This window comes from Haliaeetus albicilla, chromosome 11 (genome assembly GCF_947461875.1).
Source record: "Haliaeetus albicilla chromosome 11, bHalAlb1.1, whole genome shotgun sequence".
Taxonomy (NCBI): domain Eukaryota; kingdom Metazoa; phylum Chordata; class Aves; order Accipitriformes; family Accipitridae; genus Haliaeetus; species Haliaeetus albicilla.
The window spans coordinates 40,645,645-40,664,923 of NC_091493.1; the positions used below are offsets into that span (position 1 = coordinate 40,645,645).

General features: G+C 42.7%; 1 protein-coding gene across 3 annotated transcripts in view; it reads right to left on the reverse strand.

Moving 5' to 3' along the window:
- Positions 1 to 12,383: 12,383 nt before the first annotated feature.
- The window catches only part of TCERG1L (transcription elongation regulator 1 like), a 94,071-nt gene continuing 87,175 nt past the window's right edge, over positions 12,384 to 19,279 (reverse strand). For all 3 annotated transcript variants that reach the window (XM_069797264.1, XM_069797263.1, XM_069797262.1), the window contains 2 exons: positions 16,856 to 16,974; positions 12,384 to 14,562 (listed from right to left, as the gene is read on the reverse strand). In XM_069797264.1, the coding sequence (XP_069653365.1) occupies positions 14,406 to 14,562; positions 16,856 to 16,974 (276 nt within the window). In that variant the 3' untranslated portion in view covers positions 12,384 to 14,405. The remainder of the gene's footprint in view (positions 14,563 to 16,855; positions 16,975 to 19,279) is intronic.

Genomic DNA, 19,279 nt, shown 5'->3' on the forward strand with positions numbered 1-19,279 from the left:
CACTGCAAGAAGATAAGCGAGATTCAAAATAAAATGTCTTTTCTTCCTGAGTATTACGGACAGACCAGTGGAGTAAGACTTATCTTGTCTGCTGTTTCAAAATAAATATATTAAAGAAAGTACCAAAAACCCCACCTCCTCCTTATTCTGTCCAACACTACCAAATACCGGTTGGAAAACACAATGGTTTTATCACCGTGAAGGTTTTATCATAGAAAGATAATCACAAGCTACTTATATAGCCCAAGAAACAGCCGACAACTCCACCGAGGGAAATAAAATTATTTCTTCTCATAGTTAAAGCCTAACAACCAAGATTAAAGACTTCCAGAAACATGGCTAGAAATCTAGAAACATGTTTTTCATGTGATGAGAATTCCTACTCAAAGCCCTGAGGAACAGAGGTGTGACCAGCTTCAGGAGGAGCGCTGGGATCCTGCCTCGACAGAACATTCTGGATTTGTGATGACTGGCGGTGACGGCAGCCACCGGCGCTGGGATGAATAAATCAGCACTGGGATGCAAACCCGCACTTCCTTCTCCTGAACGCGTTTCAGCTTACTTTGGCATTCTGCATAATTTGTATTATAATTCCCAGCATATAAAGTAAACAATCTTATCGCTTTTTTGTTTTGTTTTTCCCTAGTATCTCTCCTGTGGCAAAACTTTTCTCCTAACAGATGACAAGTGCAGAATACTTAAAGAGACCAGCAAAGCAGAGAGGAGAATGTTGCCTTTTCTCTTCCTGATCTTCACTTTGGAGGACACGCACAGAACTCCACACTCATGGCACAGGCAACCCCCATGGTGAGCGTGGTAGGGCACAGCTGAGGCTGCAGACCCTTGCTGTAAAGAGCAAACTCTTCTTTTAATGGCAATATTCTGTACTGGATAGCCTTAGGGGGAGGCTCCGAGAGCTGTCCGAGCAATAGGTATTTTTGGAAAGAGCCGAGGCCATGCTCCTGGATAACATGGGTCCCCAGAGGAGTTGCTCTTTCACAGCATTGCTCTGGTGTCACGCCATGAAGCCCATGAAGTCTACACGCTCAAGAGTGGTGCAGGTGCTCACTTTTCCTTGTTCTTTTAACATTTTCCTACCCACAATTAAATAAATATGCTGCTGTAAATCAGACGCATGAATGACACGCAATGCCAGCACCGACGTCGAGATCCTCAGCAGTTAAAAACTTATTTCTGCACTGACGCTGACAGTCGCCAGCTTCACCCCAAGCCAAAGCACGTCCCTCCCTGCATCGTGTACATCAAGGCACAGCACACGCGTGCCCGTACTTTTATCTCCAGCGGTGCTGAACTGCTCCTTCTGCGGGATTGTTTCAAACCGATCCCACGCAAGAGCTGCGTGCCCAAGCTTTATTCTCTATGCAAGGAGCCCCTACTGTCACTGACGGTCAGGACGCATTGAAACCAAGCTGAAGCGCCTTGGAGCAGATCGCGAGGACAACGTGCCACCACCGACCCTTTCAGCAGAGGCAGGTGTGCCAGCACCAAACCTCGGCGGGGATGGGAACAGGCAGGAGCAGCCCGCGGAGCTCGGCTGGTCCCAGGCGCCCGGCAGCTCTGCACGAAGAGCGGATCACGCGCTGCCAGAGGAGGAAGGTGCCAGTTATCCAGGCAGCTTGACAGGCGGGAAATAATAGAAACAGGGGATTCACGGAACTACCTGATGGCATTGCCACAGCGAAATCTTAAAGTCACAACAGAAAAGCGTATGTTCTGATTTTTAATTTTTTTTTTAGCAACACAGAAATTCCCCATGCAAGCCACCCTTGTTAGCCAACTGGCCAGTATTGCACTTCTCTCCTTCCTCCCTCATTTTACCCAATCGCCACATAGCCACTCCAACATCAGCAACAACTCTCCAGCACAAGGGGTGAGGAAGACCCTTTGGCAGGTTATAGTTCAGTCAGTTTGTGTTTTATTTATTGCACTGTATCTTGGGGGGGGCGTTTGCTTAAATTTTTTTGAAAAAAAAATTGACAGAAAATAAATTACTGATGCAGTTCACGGAAACAGTGAGCAGAATATTCATGCTCTTAATTTCAGTGTTGAAATTTACCGTTTGCATTTCAAGAAAAAATTTAAAAGTCAAAATAGATATTTTTTTTTTTTAATTACCTAAAGCAAATACTTTAATTTTAAAGCAGTACACTGATCATCTTTTTCCAAAGCAACCTAGGGCAATAGAGATTTTGGTGTAACAATTTCAAAAGTTGACATGCTAGCAAACTCTCTTCGTTCATAGCAACTGCAGAGACTTTAGCAACAAAGTGATGGCAGAGGTTTGAAAGATTTAATAATTTTTAATTAGCCAATATTTGTGCAAATTGGCACTGACAAAAGTATAATCTGCAGAGTGCATCTGCCACCCGCGGTTCTCCCCTGTGAAAAGCCAGAGCCCCTGTCAGCGCGTCATCTGTGCTTGTCTGCTCTGCGTGTCAGAAGCACAGAGATGATCCGTTCTGCTTTACTGAGACCTTTCATTGCTCATCAACAATGGCAATTTATTACTCACCCAACCAAGCCCACCTAAGTGATTGCAATACAAAGAAATTAACTTCACTGTGAGGTCACCAGCGTCAAGCTGCCGCAGGGTGTAAGCGGGAGAAGCCCTGCAGTGGCTGCAGGAGGCAGCAGCCCGACCTCGGCTCTCCCTGATCCTGCACAAGAGGCTCAAAACCCAACCTCACTACACGCAGGCTGCCGGGCATTTCCCAGCTTGGACCGCGGAGGTGTGCTCCACGTAAGTAGATCCCGCTCTGAAGCCACAAGAGAGTCGGCGGAAAGGCTCCGTGGTGAATTCAGACACGCTGAGCATCCGCGTTGCCTTGCAAAGGAAAATGGAAAGCTGCCGCCTCCCGCATCACCCGCGGCCCTGAACCACCACCGTCCCCAGAGGTCATCGGGCCAACTGCGTGGATGGGAAGTTATCCTGGGGGAAGAAGTTACAGCATCCCTTATAAGCGACTGCTTTGTGGCCAGAATAACGCATGGAGATTGCCAGGGCCGAGAACAAGGTCTGCTTAGAATCACAGAATCCTTTAGGCTGGAAAAGACCTTTCAGATCACCAAGTCCAACCATAAGCCTAACACCACCAAGTCCACCACTAAACCATGCCCTAAGTGCCACATCTGCACGTCTTTTAAATACCTCCAGGGATGGTGACTCCACCACTTCCCCGGGCAGCCTGTACCAATGCTTGACAACCTTTTGGTGAAGAAATTTTTCCTAATTTCCAATGTAAACCTCCCCCTTGTAAAGCAGCAGAGGCTGAGGGTTTGCTTCATACCATTTTTGCAGGCACCATACAGATCCTCAGTGACCCAAAGAAGCAAAGGTGCCAGCCCCACCGCCGCCACAGGCAGTTATGTTGCCCAGATGTCAGATAAAGGCTTGTGAGGCTCCTTTGGGGCTGTTCCCCAACTCAGCATGAAGCATGCAGACTGCTTGGGGGGGTATGTTCTCCAAAAAAATCTCCAGGATAAATATGGACTGACTACATCAACTGTCTTATCTGTGCTGTATTCAGCTGTGCGTGTTTGGAGTTACCAGGTGATTATATATATTTGGTCCTGAAGAATGAGGAAGTTTCAGTGCTGAAAATCATTTCATCTTTCCTGTAAGGAGGACAAATACTCATGAAACCTGTGGCTTTTCCAATAGAGAGAAGAGAAGAATTTAGAGCTTGCAAGAATTAAACACCATAAGGATCTTTCATAAGACAGGATCCCACCCCAGGAGACTGGTGCTGCAGATGACAAGCAGTAACTGCCCCCACTACTCACTTCAAGCTAATTAAACACAGCACAAACCACCTAGGGAACACACTTTTTCAGGAGTTTCTTTTTCCCCCTCTACTGTCTCTCAGTGGGGGATGAAGGGATGGCCAGGTTTCAAAGATACAGTAATACACTCAAACAGAAGACGATGATCCAGCAGAAACAGTTCAGGTAGCCAGCCTACCTTTTGGCTTCTCCCGGGTCCGAGGAGGACAGGAGGGACCCCCAGAGCACCGCGTCCTGCCCAGGAAGGCTCTTCGCTGGAGGTGGTGGCAGGAGGGGCTTCCTCGGCTGCAGACACAGCCTGGACGGCCACCAGCACTGACCGACCATCCCTCCCCTAATGCAGTAGCACCATTTCAACGCTGCTCCCCTCCAGCAGCCGCACACAACTGAAGAACAGAGACCGACTGCCCATCATCCCTTCTTGCTGGTTTCGGCTGCGATGCGCATGTCAGCATCACATGCCGTGCCGCTTCTTAGGGCTGAGCAGGACCGGGACTGAAATCAAACAGATACTCCCTCTAGAAGGTATTAAATGAGGAAACGGAAGAGAAGAGAGAGCTCTCCAGTGGTCTGTAAATAATACATTTTAATTAAGGCCTGAATTTCACCTTAGGCCACTTACAAAAACTTATGAATGAATTAAACGCCTTTAATCTCCTTTAGGATTATAAGCATTAAACCGCAACAGAGTGGAAAGAAGAAACATTGCACATTGTGCCGCCAAAACCAGCTCATTAACATTGCTTGAGTTCTTCTAAAGTTTCTATTTTTGCTCTTTTATGACCTTCCGAGGCAAAACATCCAAACGTATTTCCTTTAAGCATGGACAAAGTTTTGGCATAGTCCCCTGTGCCTCTTTGTGCCTGGCACCCCACTCTGAGCACACTCTTCACTCTGAAAAGCACAATGAGGTGCTACAGGGAAGAAGATTTCCCAACTTTCCGACATTACAGCTACTCCGAATATTCTTGAGAAAATATTAGCAGCTTTTGTTTAAAAATAAAAGCATACTGTTGCAATTTGTAAGAAGATCTATGCAGGTTAAACATGTCAACCTCCAGTTGACTATGTTTGAATTATTAAATCAATATTTTATTCTTTTAGGAGGAAAAATATCATGTCTTATGGAAAATTATTTTTAATACAAACAAAACACAGGCCTTGAAATTCTCAGCCTACCATGCTTACAATCACAGCCTTTTCAGATGTAGGTGGTCTTTATTAAAAATGCTCTTTAAAGTTAAATATATTCTTGTTTTTTCATGCAGTGCTTGTTCCAAGCAGAAACACCGCTTTCCTGTGATGCCAGGGAAAAGCTTTTCTCTTCAAAGTAGGAAAAAGAGAAATATATAACAAAGACATTTTGCTTCATCAGGTAAAGCCTGATCTAAGAACACAGCAATGTAATGCTTGCAGCTTGCCTTCCAGACCACTGCACCCTGGGATTTCCTAACACTCGGCCCTCCTTCTCCCTTCCTTATCAAGTTGTTCAGCTGCTTTTTGGGCAGTTAAGGCTTGATTTCGTGTCAGTAGCAGTTTATGCTGTTCACAAAACTGGGGGAAGGTGGTGAGGAGCGTGGCCTCTAACAAGTGCCCCTTGAAGTTCTTTTATTTTGGTTTGTGTATTTGAGGAGGAGACACTGCGGAAGAAGTCCGAGGAAGAGCCAGTGGAGGTTCTCATTATCAGGAAGGAAAATACTGGAATTTAAATCTCACCACAATTGCGCTCTGCCACGAAAGCAACAAGGGAGAGGATTTAACAGGAGAGCTGCTCTAGCTGAATACATAATATAGAAATTACTAACGAAAGATGATGCTATGTTAAGAATAGGTTTGATAAACGCTGGGAATTGCATAAAAGAGCTAGTTATATATAAGGGAAAAAAATGCAAATCATTTTGATTGGTTAATCCCGAAGTGGTTTGGTTCAAAGTCAATGATGGCTAAAGAAAAATAGATTCCAACAGGCAAATGTGGAAAAAATTAATTTAGAATTTAAATGTGTCCTTACAGCACAGCAACTCGTATGTAGAGTAGAACTGGAGACTCTTCAATTCAATTGAAAAGCTGCTTGAAATTTGCATCTCAAGCAAGAACAAGAACTTAGGACAGGCTTTTTTCCTCTCTAGATAAATAACAAGCTCACAAAGAAGGGGGAGTGTTCAGAGCCTGCAAATAAAAGAAGAGGCTGACTTGGCAAAGAAAGCTGTACTCAGAAAAAAATCAACTACAGAAGACAGAAGATATATAACTTGATATGTATCATGAAAATTGTTTTCAGAGTTAAATACTGACAAATTATTCAGTAATAGAAAGAGAAGGGGATGTGTTGTGGTCTTCGGTGAAGATGAAAGGACAGGAACAGCTATCTAACTGTAGTTTAAAAAAAAAAAAAAACCCAACCCAAAATCCTTCACTTTTCTCCCCAAAGCTAAACCTGCTGAACACCTGGGTATGGAAATACAATGGATCAGAAATGAGTTGTAAGCAAACACAAACACTTTTGACATGATCACAGTCCAAACATCTTTAGTGGGGAGAAACAGCAGGAAACACACCAGCCACGAGAAGGATGGAGAACAAAGCGAGTGGAGCAGCTCAGAGCTCCACGCCAGGAGCGGGGCAGAGCACCGAGCTTTTAGGCAATTAGTGGGCAAGCGCAGTCCACGCGATGCATCCGGGCTTCGGAAGAGCTTTTGAGAAGGATGGCACAGCAGCAGCTGCTCGGCGAGAGGGAGGTGTTGGGGGTTAGCGCACGAGCGGTGGGAAGGAATAGGAAGAAGCATTACGGGACAGAAACAACCTCCACCACGCGCTCACCGCCGGCGTGCTAACCAACCCGACTCAGACTGAGGAGGCTTAAACGGCAGAAAGTGATGACCTGGCAGGCAGGATGAATAGCAATGGGACATGTTTGGCAATAACAAAGGCGATCACCAAGCAGAAACATGAAAGACTTAAATTTACCTTACACCTGTACAGTAACTGCATCCAATTATCATGTTTTGCCGTGATCACTGAAAAAACCTCCATAGATATGAGCTGTGGGAGTTCATCAAGATAGTCTAAGGGACAATTGCAAAAATGAGTGCATAACCCGAGAGGCTGGAAGAAATCTGCCTTACTCTGGGTGAGTGGTAGCAGGGCAGGGGCACTTTCTACCAACACACTAGGCGAACAACCTCTAAAGGAGGGAAATAACAATTGTTACATGTTTTCTATGGTTGCATTTGGACTGGAAATTAGATAAAAAATTATATTGTCAGCATGAAAGGCCTAAAGTCTGGGAAGGCATCAGGCATCTCTGCAGGGATGTAGGAGAACAGGAAAGAGCTGAGAAGTGAAGACCAAAGTCCCCGTTTTCTTTGCTATTTTCCAAACTTCCTAAGTATTTAGGACCCAAGAAGTGAAGCCTGACTCTGCTGATGTCAGCAGGAACTTCAGCAAACCCCTTTATCTACACATTAATTTAAGGTTATCAGTTATTAGGAGATTTGGATGCTTAGAAAAATTTACACCTTCTGTTCTCAACTTCATGTACATTCAGCCAAGCCAGCAACTGCAGCAGCCCATGTGCTGACACTCAGAAGTTGGGTTCCCAACACATTTTCATACATCCACCCATTTCATTTACACAGCTACATATTTTACCTTGCATCTCGAAAAAACAGGTTAAAGCACACCAAAACTACAGATAGACATCTGCAGGGTTTTGCATTAATACCTCCCCCCACTGCCCGGTATAGGATGCCTGAGATAAAAAAGTCCGATTTATAGCAGTTTTGACAAACTATAAAGCATTCAGTCAGGGGTAGATAGAGCCTCCAGTTTACTATCACAAGGTAACTTCTCACAAACTCTACAAAAGCTAAATACTCTACATCAGCCTCAGATTTCTCTCTGCAGAAAGGTGCGAAACTCAGTCCTCTTTCTCAGAGGAAGATTTTTTTCTGAGTTTCTAGTTGCTGCCCTGTTTTCCTTCCCAATGTGAAGACATTATTAAATATAACAACCTTAAGACAAGTAAATGGAAGAGAACCATGAAAAACTGTCTGGATACAAAACAGCTCCGATACAAGCAGACTTGCCAGAAGTGTATTCATTATGAAAAGCATGTGGAGAGGCAACAATTCTGGATGTCACAGCCTCTGCTGAAGAAATACAATATATAGATATTTCATTGACGGTTGGAAGGATAAATCAAGTTAAATTGTTCACAGAAGCAAACCCAAAGCATCTTGCTGTGAATCTAGAAAAGTAAATTCGTAGTCTCTTGGGAACATTGCCATCATTTGTTTTCATTTCTTTGACTTCTCTTCATTTATGCTAGAGATTAGCTCTCCCAACAATGATCACAGCAATACAGCAATATAAAAACGTGTTCCCAGAGGAATGGGATGAAAGTAATATTTACCAAAGTAAACCCAAGTGAAGAAATCAAAATAGGAAGAATTAAGTTTAAAAAAAAAAAAAAAAAAGAGTCACAAACTATTTAGGAAAGAGAAACAAAATGACTTTAACTGTTGCTGAACCACTAAACGTCTCCCCAGAAATCTGTAGCCTTGTTAGGAGGTCAAAAGGCAGAAAAAAACCCCAAGCCAAAACCCATAAATACCTGCCATCAACAGCCTTTTGCATATTTTCACATTGCCCTGATTGTTGAGAATTTATTCACTAAGTATTTTTCATTTTTCCTAAAGAAAAAACCCATAAGATTATCACCTTTGTTTTTTTTCCTCCTATTTATCTCATTTCAGCCAAATATAATCCTGCTAAGGGTGTAAACAAACAAATTCTTCTTGAGCCAGCATTACTCAAGCTAAGTGATTATTAGTATTCTATCAGCATGTCAAGCTAATATGCAACAAGCTCAAGGCTTTGGCAGTCCATTTCACCTCAGCTTAGTTCCAAATTACAGCTTCCTTAGTTTTCAGCATTTTGTCCATAGGGGAGGCAAAACCAGAGCTCCATCGGGATATGTACCCTGTGGTCAGCTCAACTTCATTCTTCTTCCTTGAGTAGTTCCCAATGACCCAACCAACTTATAAATATATCTGCTATACATATCCTGTTCTGGGTATATTTTGAGGTTTCAGGGCTGTTTTCTCTATGCTGTTAGTTGAACTGAAAACTATTACACGCTTTGGAATGTTGGGGGTTTTTTTCCCCAGCTTGAAAATTGAAAAAGAGCAGATATCCAAAAACCCCAAGGCACTTACCTGAGCAAAAGAACACCCAGTCCATCACAGATATGAAATCATGGAGCAACCAAAGGAAGACACAGAGCAACTGGAGACTCCAATGAGGAGCAAGGAAACCAGTATCGAGACAAACATCGCCGTGCGAGCAGACAGCAGGTACCGTGCGGGTCCAGCACACGCGGCTGGGCAGGAGCACGAGCAGCTCCAAGGCGTGATCTAGCCTGTTTCCTTCTCCCACGCCACAAATAGGCACTGCTTAGACAAGAGTCAAGTATTTCAAATATGCAAAGCTTTCAGGCAAAATAAAAAGAATTTACAGTGCTTTCCATGCCCACACAGGCCAAGCTATAATGGACTTAAATTGCAGCAAGAGAAGTTGAGGTTGGGAGGGGAAAAACTTTCCTGCTAAGAGCAGTTAGAGCGGGATAGGAACCACCTGGGGATCTCTGAAATCTCTGTTTCTGCAGGTGTAGAGAACCAAAAGGGGGAAAAGCCTGTCAGGAGGGATTATAGACAGCTGAGGCTCCTGCCCACAGGGAATGGCTTAGAAGAACAGGGTGGTGTTGATTTCCCCCCCACCTGCCAAGCATTCCAAGTTTAATTCCCATAACTCTTTCAACAAAGCAGACCAGGATCTGGTTTACTGAAATACAGAGGCGTTGAACAAATGCTATAGGATCAAAATATTTTCATTTTGATAAAATGTTTTCTGTTCCTAGGAAATCAAATATGCTGAAAGTTTCACCAACACTAGCAGCTTCTTTCTGAAAGGGTGTTAGCTCATTCTTGCTGCCTGCATTCCCAAACTCTTTTTTAGTTCTGTCCCTTGCTGCTACGGCAGGCTTGGACTCTACTGCTGATTGCATTTCAGTTTCTTGGTACTTTAAAACACAGGTTTTCCTCCTCTTATGACAAAGAAAGACTATACTTATTAAAAATCTTGTTGAAGATTCAGGTTTAGTTATTTTTCCCTCTGTAGAAATAGCAAATTCAAGGCTGCTATGCAGTTTTACTGGCTCCTCTAGGACCGCTTATGGTCCTTCTAGAATTTTTTTCTAACTTCACCAACAACAAAAAAAGGAAAGACTCCCTCACACACACACCCTCTTTTCTTTCTCACTTTCAGAAATCCATTGTAACTGGACCTTTTTCTACTTCCAACAGCCAGACCCTCTCTGCTCATCACAGGCTCAGGAGAAAAGGGCCCAGCGCGCTCCCACCAGAAAGCCCAGGTCGTCTCCTCTGGCCCAGGCGGTTCCCGCTGGGGCCGTGCCCAGGACACGTTGGACCCACCCGAGCCCACAACCCACGAGAAGGCTGCGGGGAAGCGTAAGCCTTCACGGGCTCGGGCTCGGCACGCGCCTCCGCCTCAACACACGCACGGGGCTGCGAAAGGCTGGGTGACAAGCTGGAGTTAAAAAACTCCCCACGTGCGAGTTGGGGAACTCTTGGCAGAGGGGCTCGGAGGCGATCAGGCTGTTGTAGATAGACGAGGGTTAGAAAAGTTGCGTCGGGTCGGGGAAGATGGGAGGGAGCGGGACCCCCGGCAGCCTCCCACCCCTGCGCTGGGGCAGCAACCTGGGATAAATGACCCCCCCACATCAATCCACCCATGTCAGGGGATCCTGGTGAGCCCAGGACTTAAAGGATGGATTGCACTTGTTTTAATGTGACAGGTATTAGGAAACAAGGGATTCCTGGAGAGCTGAAGATGAACAAAATTTGTAACAAAATAATTTGAACAGTCCGGTCACAATACACCCAGAGTGCTACGTTCTTGAAACCATTCTAGAAAAAATTCAATGGGTTACTCAAGTCAGGAATAATCAGATTTTCTTCTTGGTTACCCAGCTAAAAGAAAGACTGCCTTCATTTTAGGTGGTAAAAAGAGAGTCCTGAAAATTAACTCCTAACTCATGAAAATCAGTTTATTCTGATTTGTTCTTGTGGAGTTGTTCAGGTTTAGTAAACATCATCTCCCACTATGCCGCCCCCTCCTAGCATGATCATGCAGAACAATGATCTCTTCTAGACTTAACTGTACTGGCCAAAGTCTGAGGCTTTTAGGATTTTTTTTTTTTTTTGGTCTTCTCTTACATGAGCACCTCCTCTTCTCCCTGGTGTCCTCTAGTGATGGGGCTGTGCTCCCCTGGTCCAGCTGCCACCCCACCACCTTGCACAGGTGAGCTCCATTCAAAACTATTTTCCGTGTGGTCTTGCCAATGATGCCACGGGAGGCAGGCCTCCGTCCTTGCTGTACCTTGGCCAAGACACTTTGAAGTGTGCACCCCAGCGTATGAAAATTTAGACATATTGCAGAAAGGAAATAACAAACTCTGGAAAAACTATATTTCCTGAGAAAAATAAGCAACTCCGACCATTTAATGGAGCCTAGTGCTTTTCCAAGTGCGATTTCCAAATCCCTCACCTCCCGGTACGCACCACGCAGGTGTTCCCAGGGGAAATCCAACCAAACCGAGCATCAGGTCTCCTTTTTACCTAAAATTTCCTGGATTTCGCATCAGGGATAGCCTCATTTTTCAATGCCTGGAGGCCAGACCAACCTCACCTCTAAGCTCGACAAAACCAGCCCTGCCCAACCGTCTGCGGGACAAATGGACAGACCTGGAGCCGAGCTTTTGGACCCACCAAAGGCACTTGCAACCTTCAAGGCCTTCCTGACTGCAGAGTAGTTATATTTTATTAAAGTAATATGGTTATAAACAATAATAATTAGAATATTAAGGGCTATTATGTGCTATATGCTATACCAATCCAAAGGATAATGTGGTAAAGCAAAATGCACTATATTCATCTCAGACTGTACTAAAAAGTTGTGACAGACGGTTTTTCTTTGACACATTAGACGTGAATGCTAATTCATTTATACCCACAATGCTAATGTGTGTATTCTGATAATTTTTATACAGGTATTAATAACAAAAGAGGAGACTGTTTTAATTTGAGGTACCTGAAGTGAGATTAGGATTTGTTAAGGGTGTTGGGAAATGAACAGGCCATAAAAATATTATTTTGGGATGAGATCATATGCTTCCACAAACTTGAAGCACTTCTCTGAAGGTATTTCACTTCAGTGACTATCAGTATTTTGCACTATAATGTGCCTTAATATACACATTTCATTCTGTTGTATCATGGGGCTAGTTGCATTTATTTTAATATTCCTCTGTTTTAAATATAAGAAAACAGAGCCAAACTTGGAGGCTTTCTAACAGATACAGATCACCACCAGCACTGATCACTTCTTATATTTCACAGAATTTCTCAAGAAAATCAAACACATTACCCATTCACTATCACACTTACATCATGATGAGGATTTCTGACGTTGTCAGGAAATGCTAAAATCAAGGAGAATTCCCAATAGAATAATACCCCATTTTATTCATATTTGAAATAGGGGATGGCAGTATAGGGTCTAGATATGCACATACATTTAAACCAGGAAACAACACAAGGGGTACAAGCCACTGAAACAGAAGAGCTTTCAGGCATAAAAGCAAGATCTCACTGGTTTTCTGCATCTTACTTTTTCTTGTCTTTTAACAGGAAAATCTGCAAAAACTTATGAAAACCCCTGTGAAGTCTGTCTTCAGGTCCACTGAAAGACCTACATCTTTTTTCTGGGTCACTGCCGCCTAGTCCGACCACACGTACAAGTGAACAGCATTTGTCTCTGCATAATTCATGCAGGACTCGAGTCAGACAGGGGTGGGAACAAACCAGGCTCTTGTAGTGATGTAAAAAGAATTGTTAAAAAAAGTTGTGAGTGGCTATCACAAGCCTTGCAAGCCCTGTAAAATCAAATTGCATCTGCCAGCTCGCACTCCAGCTCGTTCGCTCCTGACGTACAACCCTCGCTTGCAGAGGTGAGAAAAACTGGCAGCGTCTGTTTAACCTGGTAATTCCAACACAGCAACATGTCTCCTCACTCACAGCAACAGCAACTTTGGGTCAGATCTTGCTCTCATAGAAATAAATGACAATTGTTTTCATGTGGAATTTTGAAACTCTACATACGTTCTAAAACACATCCTACATTAAGTACTCTTCTTTGAATTGCTCTGAGTTCATTTTTGCAAAGCATTAGAAAATACCCTTTATTTCCCTGATTATAAAAAATATCCAGCACATATCTAAAGAAAAATTACCATTAGTTGGGGAAAATACCAACATCACTCCCAGCAAATAGAAATCTATAAATCTAATGAGTAATAACTTAAAAATTAGGTCAACTGAAAAATTATTACGATCACAGAGGAGAGTGTGTCTTTCCTGCAGCATAAAGGAAAGGATATACTGATGTTCAGTGGAGCTGTGCTGGTTTACAAAAGCCATGATATCCTACCTTCATAGTAAGAGCGACTGTTTTGCTCTCAAGATGCTCAGAAGTCCAGTTGATATTAGTGGAACTTGCATACAAATCATGAGCGGTAGGAACGCGCTCTGGTTTTCTACCTCTTAAGTAAAAACCATGTACAAACAACCTGCATTATTTTACCCAATATTTCAAAAAGTTTAGAAACTTAAAACCCCCTGAAAATTGGCTTAAAATATTTATTAATTAAAAAAGTTAAATATTTATTTATACAAATATGATGAGAAAAATCTCATGCAGACTTTTCACATACAGCAACATAATTCAAATCATATTGTGATGGTTTTACAAAATAACTTTGTTTAGGAACTTTGACGGAGAGGTGTTGCTATCGCCTGTGTGCCTGAAAGCACCATTGACGGCAATTAGAAAGCTATTTCTGAAACTTAGAGTTTTCCTATGGAACATATGCCAAGATTTTCACACTCTTCACTAAGATTAACAATTAATATCTTATTACTACTACTCAGAGAACTGGACAGAGACGTATGAACACCGGGTAATGAATTCCTGCATACCACTGTACCTCTAACACTTTATGTTAATGCATAAAGTTGCCAAAAGATTGCTTTAGATAATTCCCCTAAATGATGAAAATATCTTGAGATTGTTATGGATGGCATCTGCTTCTGCTTAATTACAAATCTGCATTGGATTCATAATTTGTGTATATTACAAGTAATTTGCATAATTAAAACAATTAAGGGATTGACATATCATGGCAATTAGAAATGCATCAAACTCTGGATGTTGTACAAAAGAGAGCTTCAATATGAAACATTAATTCGTTGAGAACAAAATATCCTTCAGACTCCTGCAGAACAACCTTCACAAATTCAATATATGTTCAATAAACTCTGTTTAGAGAAAGTTTTTCTTCAGGGATATCCGCTTCCTCGTCAAGCCGTTGCATGTGTAACCCCAACGCTTTAGCCTTCACTTGAATTTCTTACTGCAGTCACAGCATGGACTTGGGTATTTATTGCCAGTTTCAGGAGTTTTTATCTCATTTTCCGTAGCCGTATCCTGTTTTCTTTGTCCCTCTTTTTAAGAATAAGTATGAACTGATTGAAAAAATGCTCTTGGTCCTTCTTCTTCTGCACAAGGCGAAACCGCTGATCTCTTCCGTATTTCTCCGCAAATTCTTTAAACGTTGTTCTGCAGAAAAGAGAGACATTTTAAAGCTGCGACTTTGTCAATCCACTCTCAGACTCTGACCCGGATCTCACTTAACTTTTCATGCAGACACTAAAAATGAGGCGCGTTCTGGGGAATGTTGACAGGAACAGGATGGTAAGCCCAGGACAAGGGAGGCGAGACCACGCCACAGCTGCCCGGGCTTGGGACTCACGGATCAGCCTGCAATAGTTACGTTCCATTTTTGGATTTAGAAAAATCTGGGTGATAGTTGACAGGACAATTTTAAATCATTAACACAGCATTTGCTACAGCATGGGTTACTGCAGCTTTAATCTACGCCCGATGGTGCTTACGGCCAGTATTTCAATAATTAGCCTGTAATAGAGCAGGGAAACTCACCTGTGTCTAATTGCAAACAAATGCACTTTGTCAGTAGTACACGACACCTGATGAAATACCACGCTAGTTTGATCTTTTCTAAAAATAGCAAAAAACTAATTGTAACTTTGAGTGTGAGTGACGGGCACAGTGCAATTGAAAACCACAGGCAGCTTTGCCTGAGGATTTCATTGTCAGGTCCAGCATTTTCCAATGCAAACACGGTATCTGAGAACAGAAGCATTCACCAGTATTTCTGCCCGGATGCCTTTGCTAATCCCAGTACAGGTCCACAGGTCCGGGTCTGAGCGCAGCACAGCGGGCACTACAAAGAACCAGCACCATAATTCACAGACTAACGACAAGGGGTTTTTATTTAAACTCCCGGACTTCTTATATTTCCAAGGTGTACGTTCTTCTAGCAGCACTTTCTAGCTTAATTTTCGTTGAGGCTGCATTCGCAGCGCCATGAGAAACGACGGAAAACCAGAGTTAACGAAGGAGAGGAGAAAAGGGATGACAATAGGAAGGGCAGCGAAGCCCGGCAGCGCAGGCGGAGCGGGGGTACGGGGCTCCCGCAGCCGGGGGCTCCGGCGAGGACAGGAATAGTCACGGACCCGGAGAAGCCGGGCAGGCGGCGGGACAAACTGTCCCAAGAGGCAGCACGGCCCCAGCCCAGAGACGAGTCCCGAGCAACCTGGTCCGACCCTGCCAAACACAAGACCACGACCCCTGCCCATCCAGAGGAGCGCAGGGGGACACTGGAGACGCTCCGGATCCATCGGTTTTCCTTTGGCAATGCCGAAGGCTGGCCGCTCTGCGCGCCGGCTGCTCCCGGTGCCGGGGACGCTGCGCATCGCACTCTTCCCGCAATGACTCCGTTGGGTTTCCCTGCTCTGCCACGCGGGCTCTGTCTTACTCACTGTTGGCTAAAGCAGGGCTCCAAATAAGGTGTAGATTTGTAACAGTTGCTTGCAGAAAGGCCCGTTTTCTTTTTATTGGAAATATTTTTGATTCATTTATCTCATTGCACATCAAAACCAAGCCAGAGACTACTGCAGGTAGATGAGTTTCTTTGATGCTGTGGTCCCACGGTCAGCTCAACAAAAACATTAATGGGTAAAATGTTCTCCGTCCTGTCGGCCAGCACGATTTTGCCCTTGCAGACTGAAAATATCATTGCTGGAACCAGCATTTAGCTGCTACATTAGCCCAGAATATTCTCAAATAGTTTTGTTGTAAAAAACTTCTTATAATTATTACTTCCGTAGAGCCTAATGTGTTGTTTGTATCTAGATGTCTAGGCAGGTAGTGCTGTAAAATTACCTACATACCTTAGCAGAGAAAACCATAATTTCTTAGTTCCAACAATTTAATCAGATTTATAATACAAAAACCTTTATTTTTGTATAATTTACAAACAAGAAAGCACTATCCTAAGCACTGTATTTGCTATTGTGCAGTTTTGGATCCATTACTTAAAAAGCAATGTATAAAAATAAATTATTGCATTGCACGCTTTATTTTAATTTAGTGATGTGGCATTAATACTAATTTTGTTAAATTGTATTTCCCTTCCGTCAAAAATCAAACCTAAATACAGTTTTTCACTAGCTACACCTCTATGCCTAATATAAATGAGATTTAACATTCCGGTACTGATTTTATATAACTAATATTTATGTGTGTGTGTGTTCTATAACTATAGCATATATATACATATAAAATAAATGTGTTATGCAAAATATTACTCATTCTGAATGAGAGAGAGAGAGAGGAACAGAGAGAGAAGAAATGTCAACACAGTATTGTAACAACGGATGTACAAGCTTGCTATAAAGAGTACATTCAATGTTATGGCGTTCTGGGGCTGATAAGCACAGGCTAAATGAGAAAGCTTATCTTAACAAATCTTCATAAGGCAATACCATACCTTGGCGATAACTTGGATTCTTCAAGGAGCTTTTTAAATTCTTCTTTGGCTAACAACAATTTATTTTTCTTTTCTTTGTACTCTTCTCTGATCCTGGTCTTGACAAACTGTTCAAATATCTTTCCAAGACAGGGAAACAAGATACAGTATTTATTAACAAAGCCTTTATGGTATTTATGCTTGATCAAAGGGCTGTCAATCTCAAGAACTGCAGTTCTTATCTGCCCTCAGTATTGGCTGACTCACATGCAGCTGAACCTGCTTCATGCAACAGTCATCCTGTGTTCTCAGAAAATAAGTAGCTGGAAAAAGGTATAATTTGGACAGATATCATCTTCATTCAAACATCAAGTGCAACATAAATCAAAATTTCCTGACTTCAGTGTCTTGCTGGCATTTTCATGCCTATAGTATTATTTTTGTGCATCTGTACAACTGACTGCAGTTATTTAGTTTGGATCTCGCATCTTTCCCAACTTGCTGGAATTCCTGAAAATGTCTACAATGCTAAACATGAATATTCTGTAGGTTACCCCCAAAAAAGCCTAAAGACCTTTCAAATCAGTTGTCAAAACCCATGAGCTTACACATGATCCTCTGTACACATGCACCCGAAAGATTTAATGTGTCTGAAACAGTTGACAACGTTCCTCTAACAGTATTTGGCAGCTGAATATGCAGCAAGGCGCTCAGCATCAGGATTTTTGGTGTCTTGAATAAGGGGTTTGCTATGTCACAAAATTCTGCCAATGGCTTTAATCACATTTTTAACATCAAAAATCTGGCCCTGTTGGTTTCACACTCTAAAAAGTGTGGCACACTAAGCTGTTGAATAAAAGGAGCTGCTCCTCAAAATGCTATTAGCTTTCCATATTCACTATTCTTTTCACCACAAATTACATGCATTAATTATGATTACTGTGGTTACTACCACAGTTGCTTTCTCATCAGCCATGAGGATACACAGGTGCAGATCTACATTTTGTGAAAGCTAAAGCAACCAAATTACAACTGGAATTTAGTATGGTATGTGGAAAAGGGAAGAAATAGCACTGGAAAAGTAAACATCAAAAAATGGCCATGAAAGAAGTGCTACAAAAACCCCCAGGAAATCTCAATATATTATACTGTATGCAATTGCGTAAGTTGAGTGTAAGAGGAGATGGAAAAAATGGAACAAATAAAGTAGGTGACACTGTTATTGCTTGCCTTTCTGGTATCAGTGAAGCTATTATGAAGGTAATAAATCAAAATTAACAGAGAGCTCATTATTTTAATACAGTTGCTCCTTTACCCTTCACTGTTCCTTGCTCGAACATAGTAGCATATTTCAACTGTTAATAACCCCTTGGAAAATACTGGTAAGCAAGCGGAGCAAACCGCCAATGTTCAATAACAGATCGTTACGTTCCTCGCACTGTGTAAGGACACCCACCGACAGCACAGCTCGCGCTCCAGGGAGTCAAACCCACCTCAACGCAAGTCCGAGTCAAGAGGAATTTCCCTCAGACGCTTGCAGGTCACAGTCAAAACCCCTGCCCTGCCCTTTCCAACCCATCTGCCTGGCCGTGGAAAGAAGGAAACTGCAGTACTGCCAGCCATGCTCCAGCACACCTTCCTCCCTGCCTTCCTCCCTTCCCCATTTGCATTCTGAGCCACTTTTCACCCCTAACCCCCTTCTAACCTAACTCAGACACTCGCTATTCAGGCCACGCAGCCAGCATCCGTGAAGGTAAACGTTTCCATAAACATAAATAATGTCTTCTACTAATTTGGGTTGCACTTCAAGAAGTACTTTCATTAAATCAGGCATCTACTCTTTTCCAAGTCTAACCTTCTTCTTAAACTATTTCTTGGAGGAAAACGGGGTCTAATTAAATGGCACTACTCACAATGAACATCTAGAAATCTTAACTTCAACCTTAGTAGCTGCAATGTATTACAGCCTTGGTTTGTGCTCCCAAGCTTACTGGTTTTTTAACCCTGTTTTGCAGAAGAGCAACTGACAATCACCCTCTTCCACCTCAGCTCTCAGCCTGAATTACTGTCACTCTCACAGCCAACCCCTACCTGATTACAGGTTTCTACCTACAGAACTGCCAACTACTTGCTTTTCATAACCCTTTCCTTGAGTATTAAATATACCCCAGAAATGAGTTTCCCCTCAGCAGTGCTTCAAGCACATTATATTATGTGTATTCATGATGTATTTTTATTATATCATCTCCAGGGCTGATAAAATGAAAGAAGTAATATATCTTGATTGACTCATCAGGCTCTAGGTTTTGTCCTTGCTGATTCCCTGAAATAAATACAAAACTCCCTGCTTGTTCTCTTGTCTAGCAGTATTTTCCATTCTAGCAGTTTCTCTTATGTTTTCATTCCCGTATTTCCTTACTTTTTTATTTCACTTTTTTTCTTAGG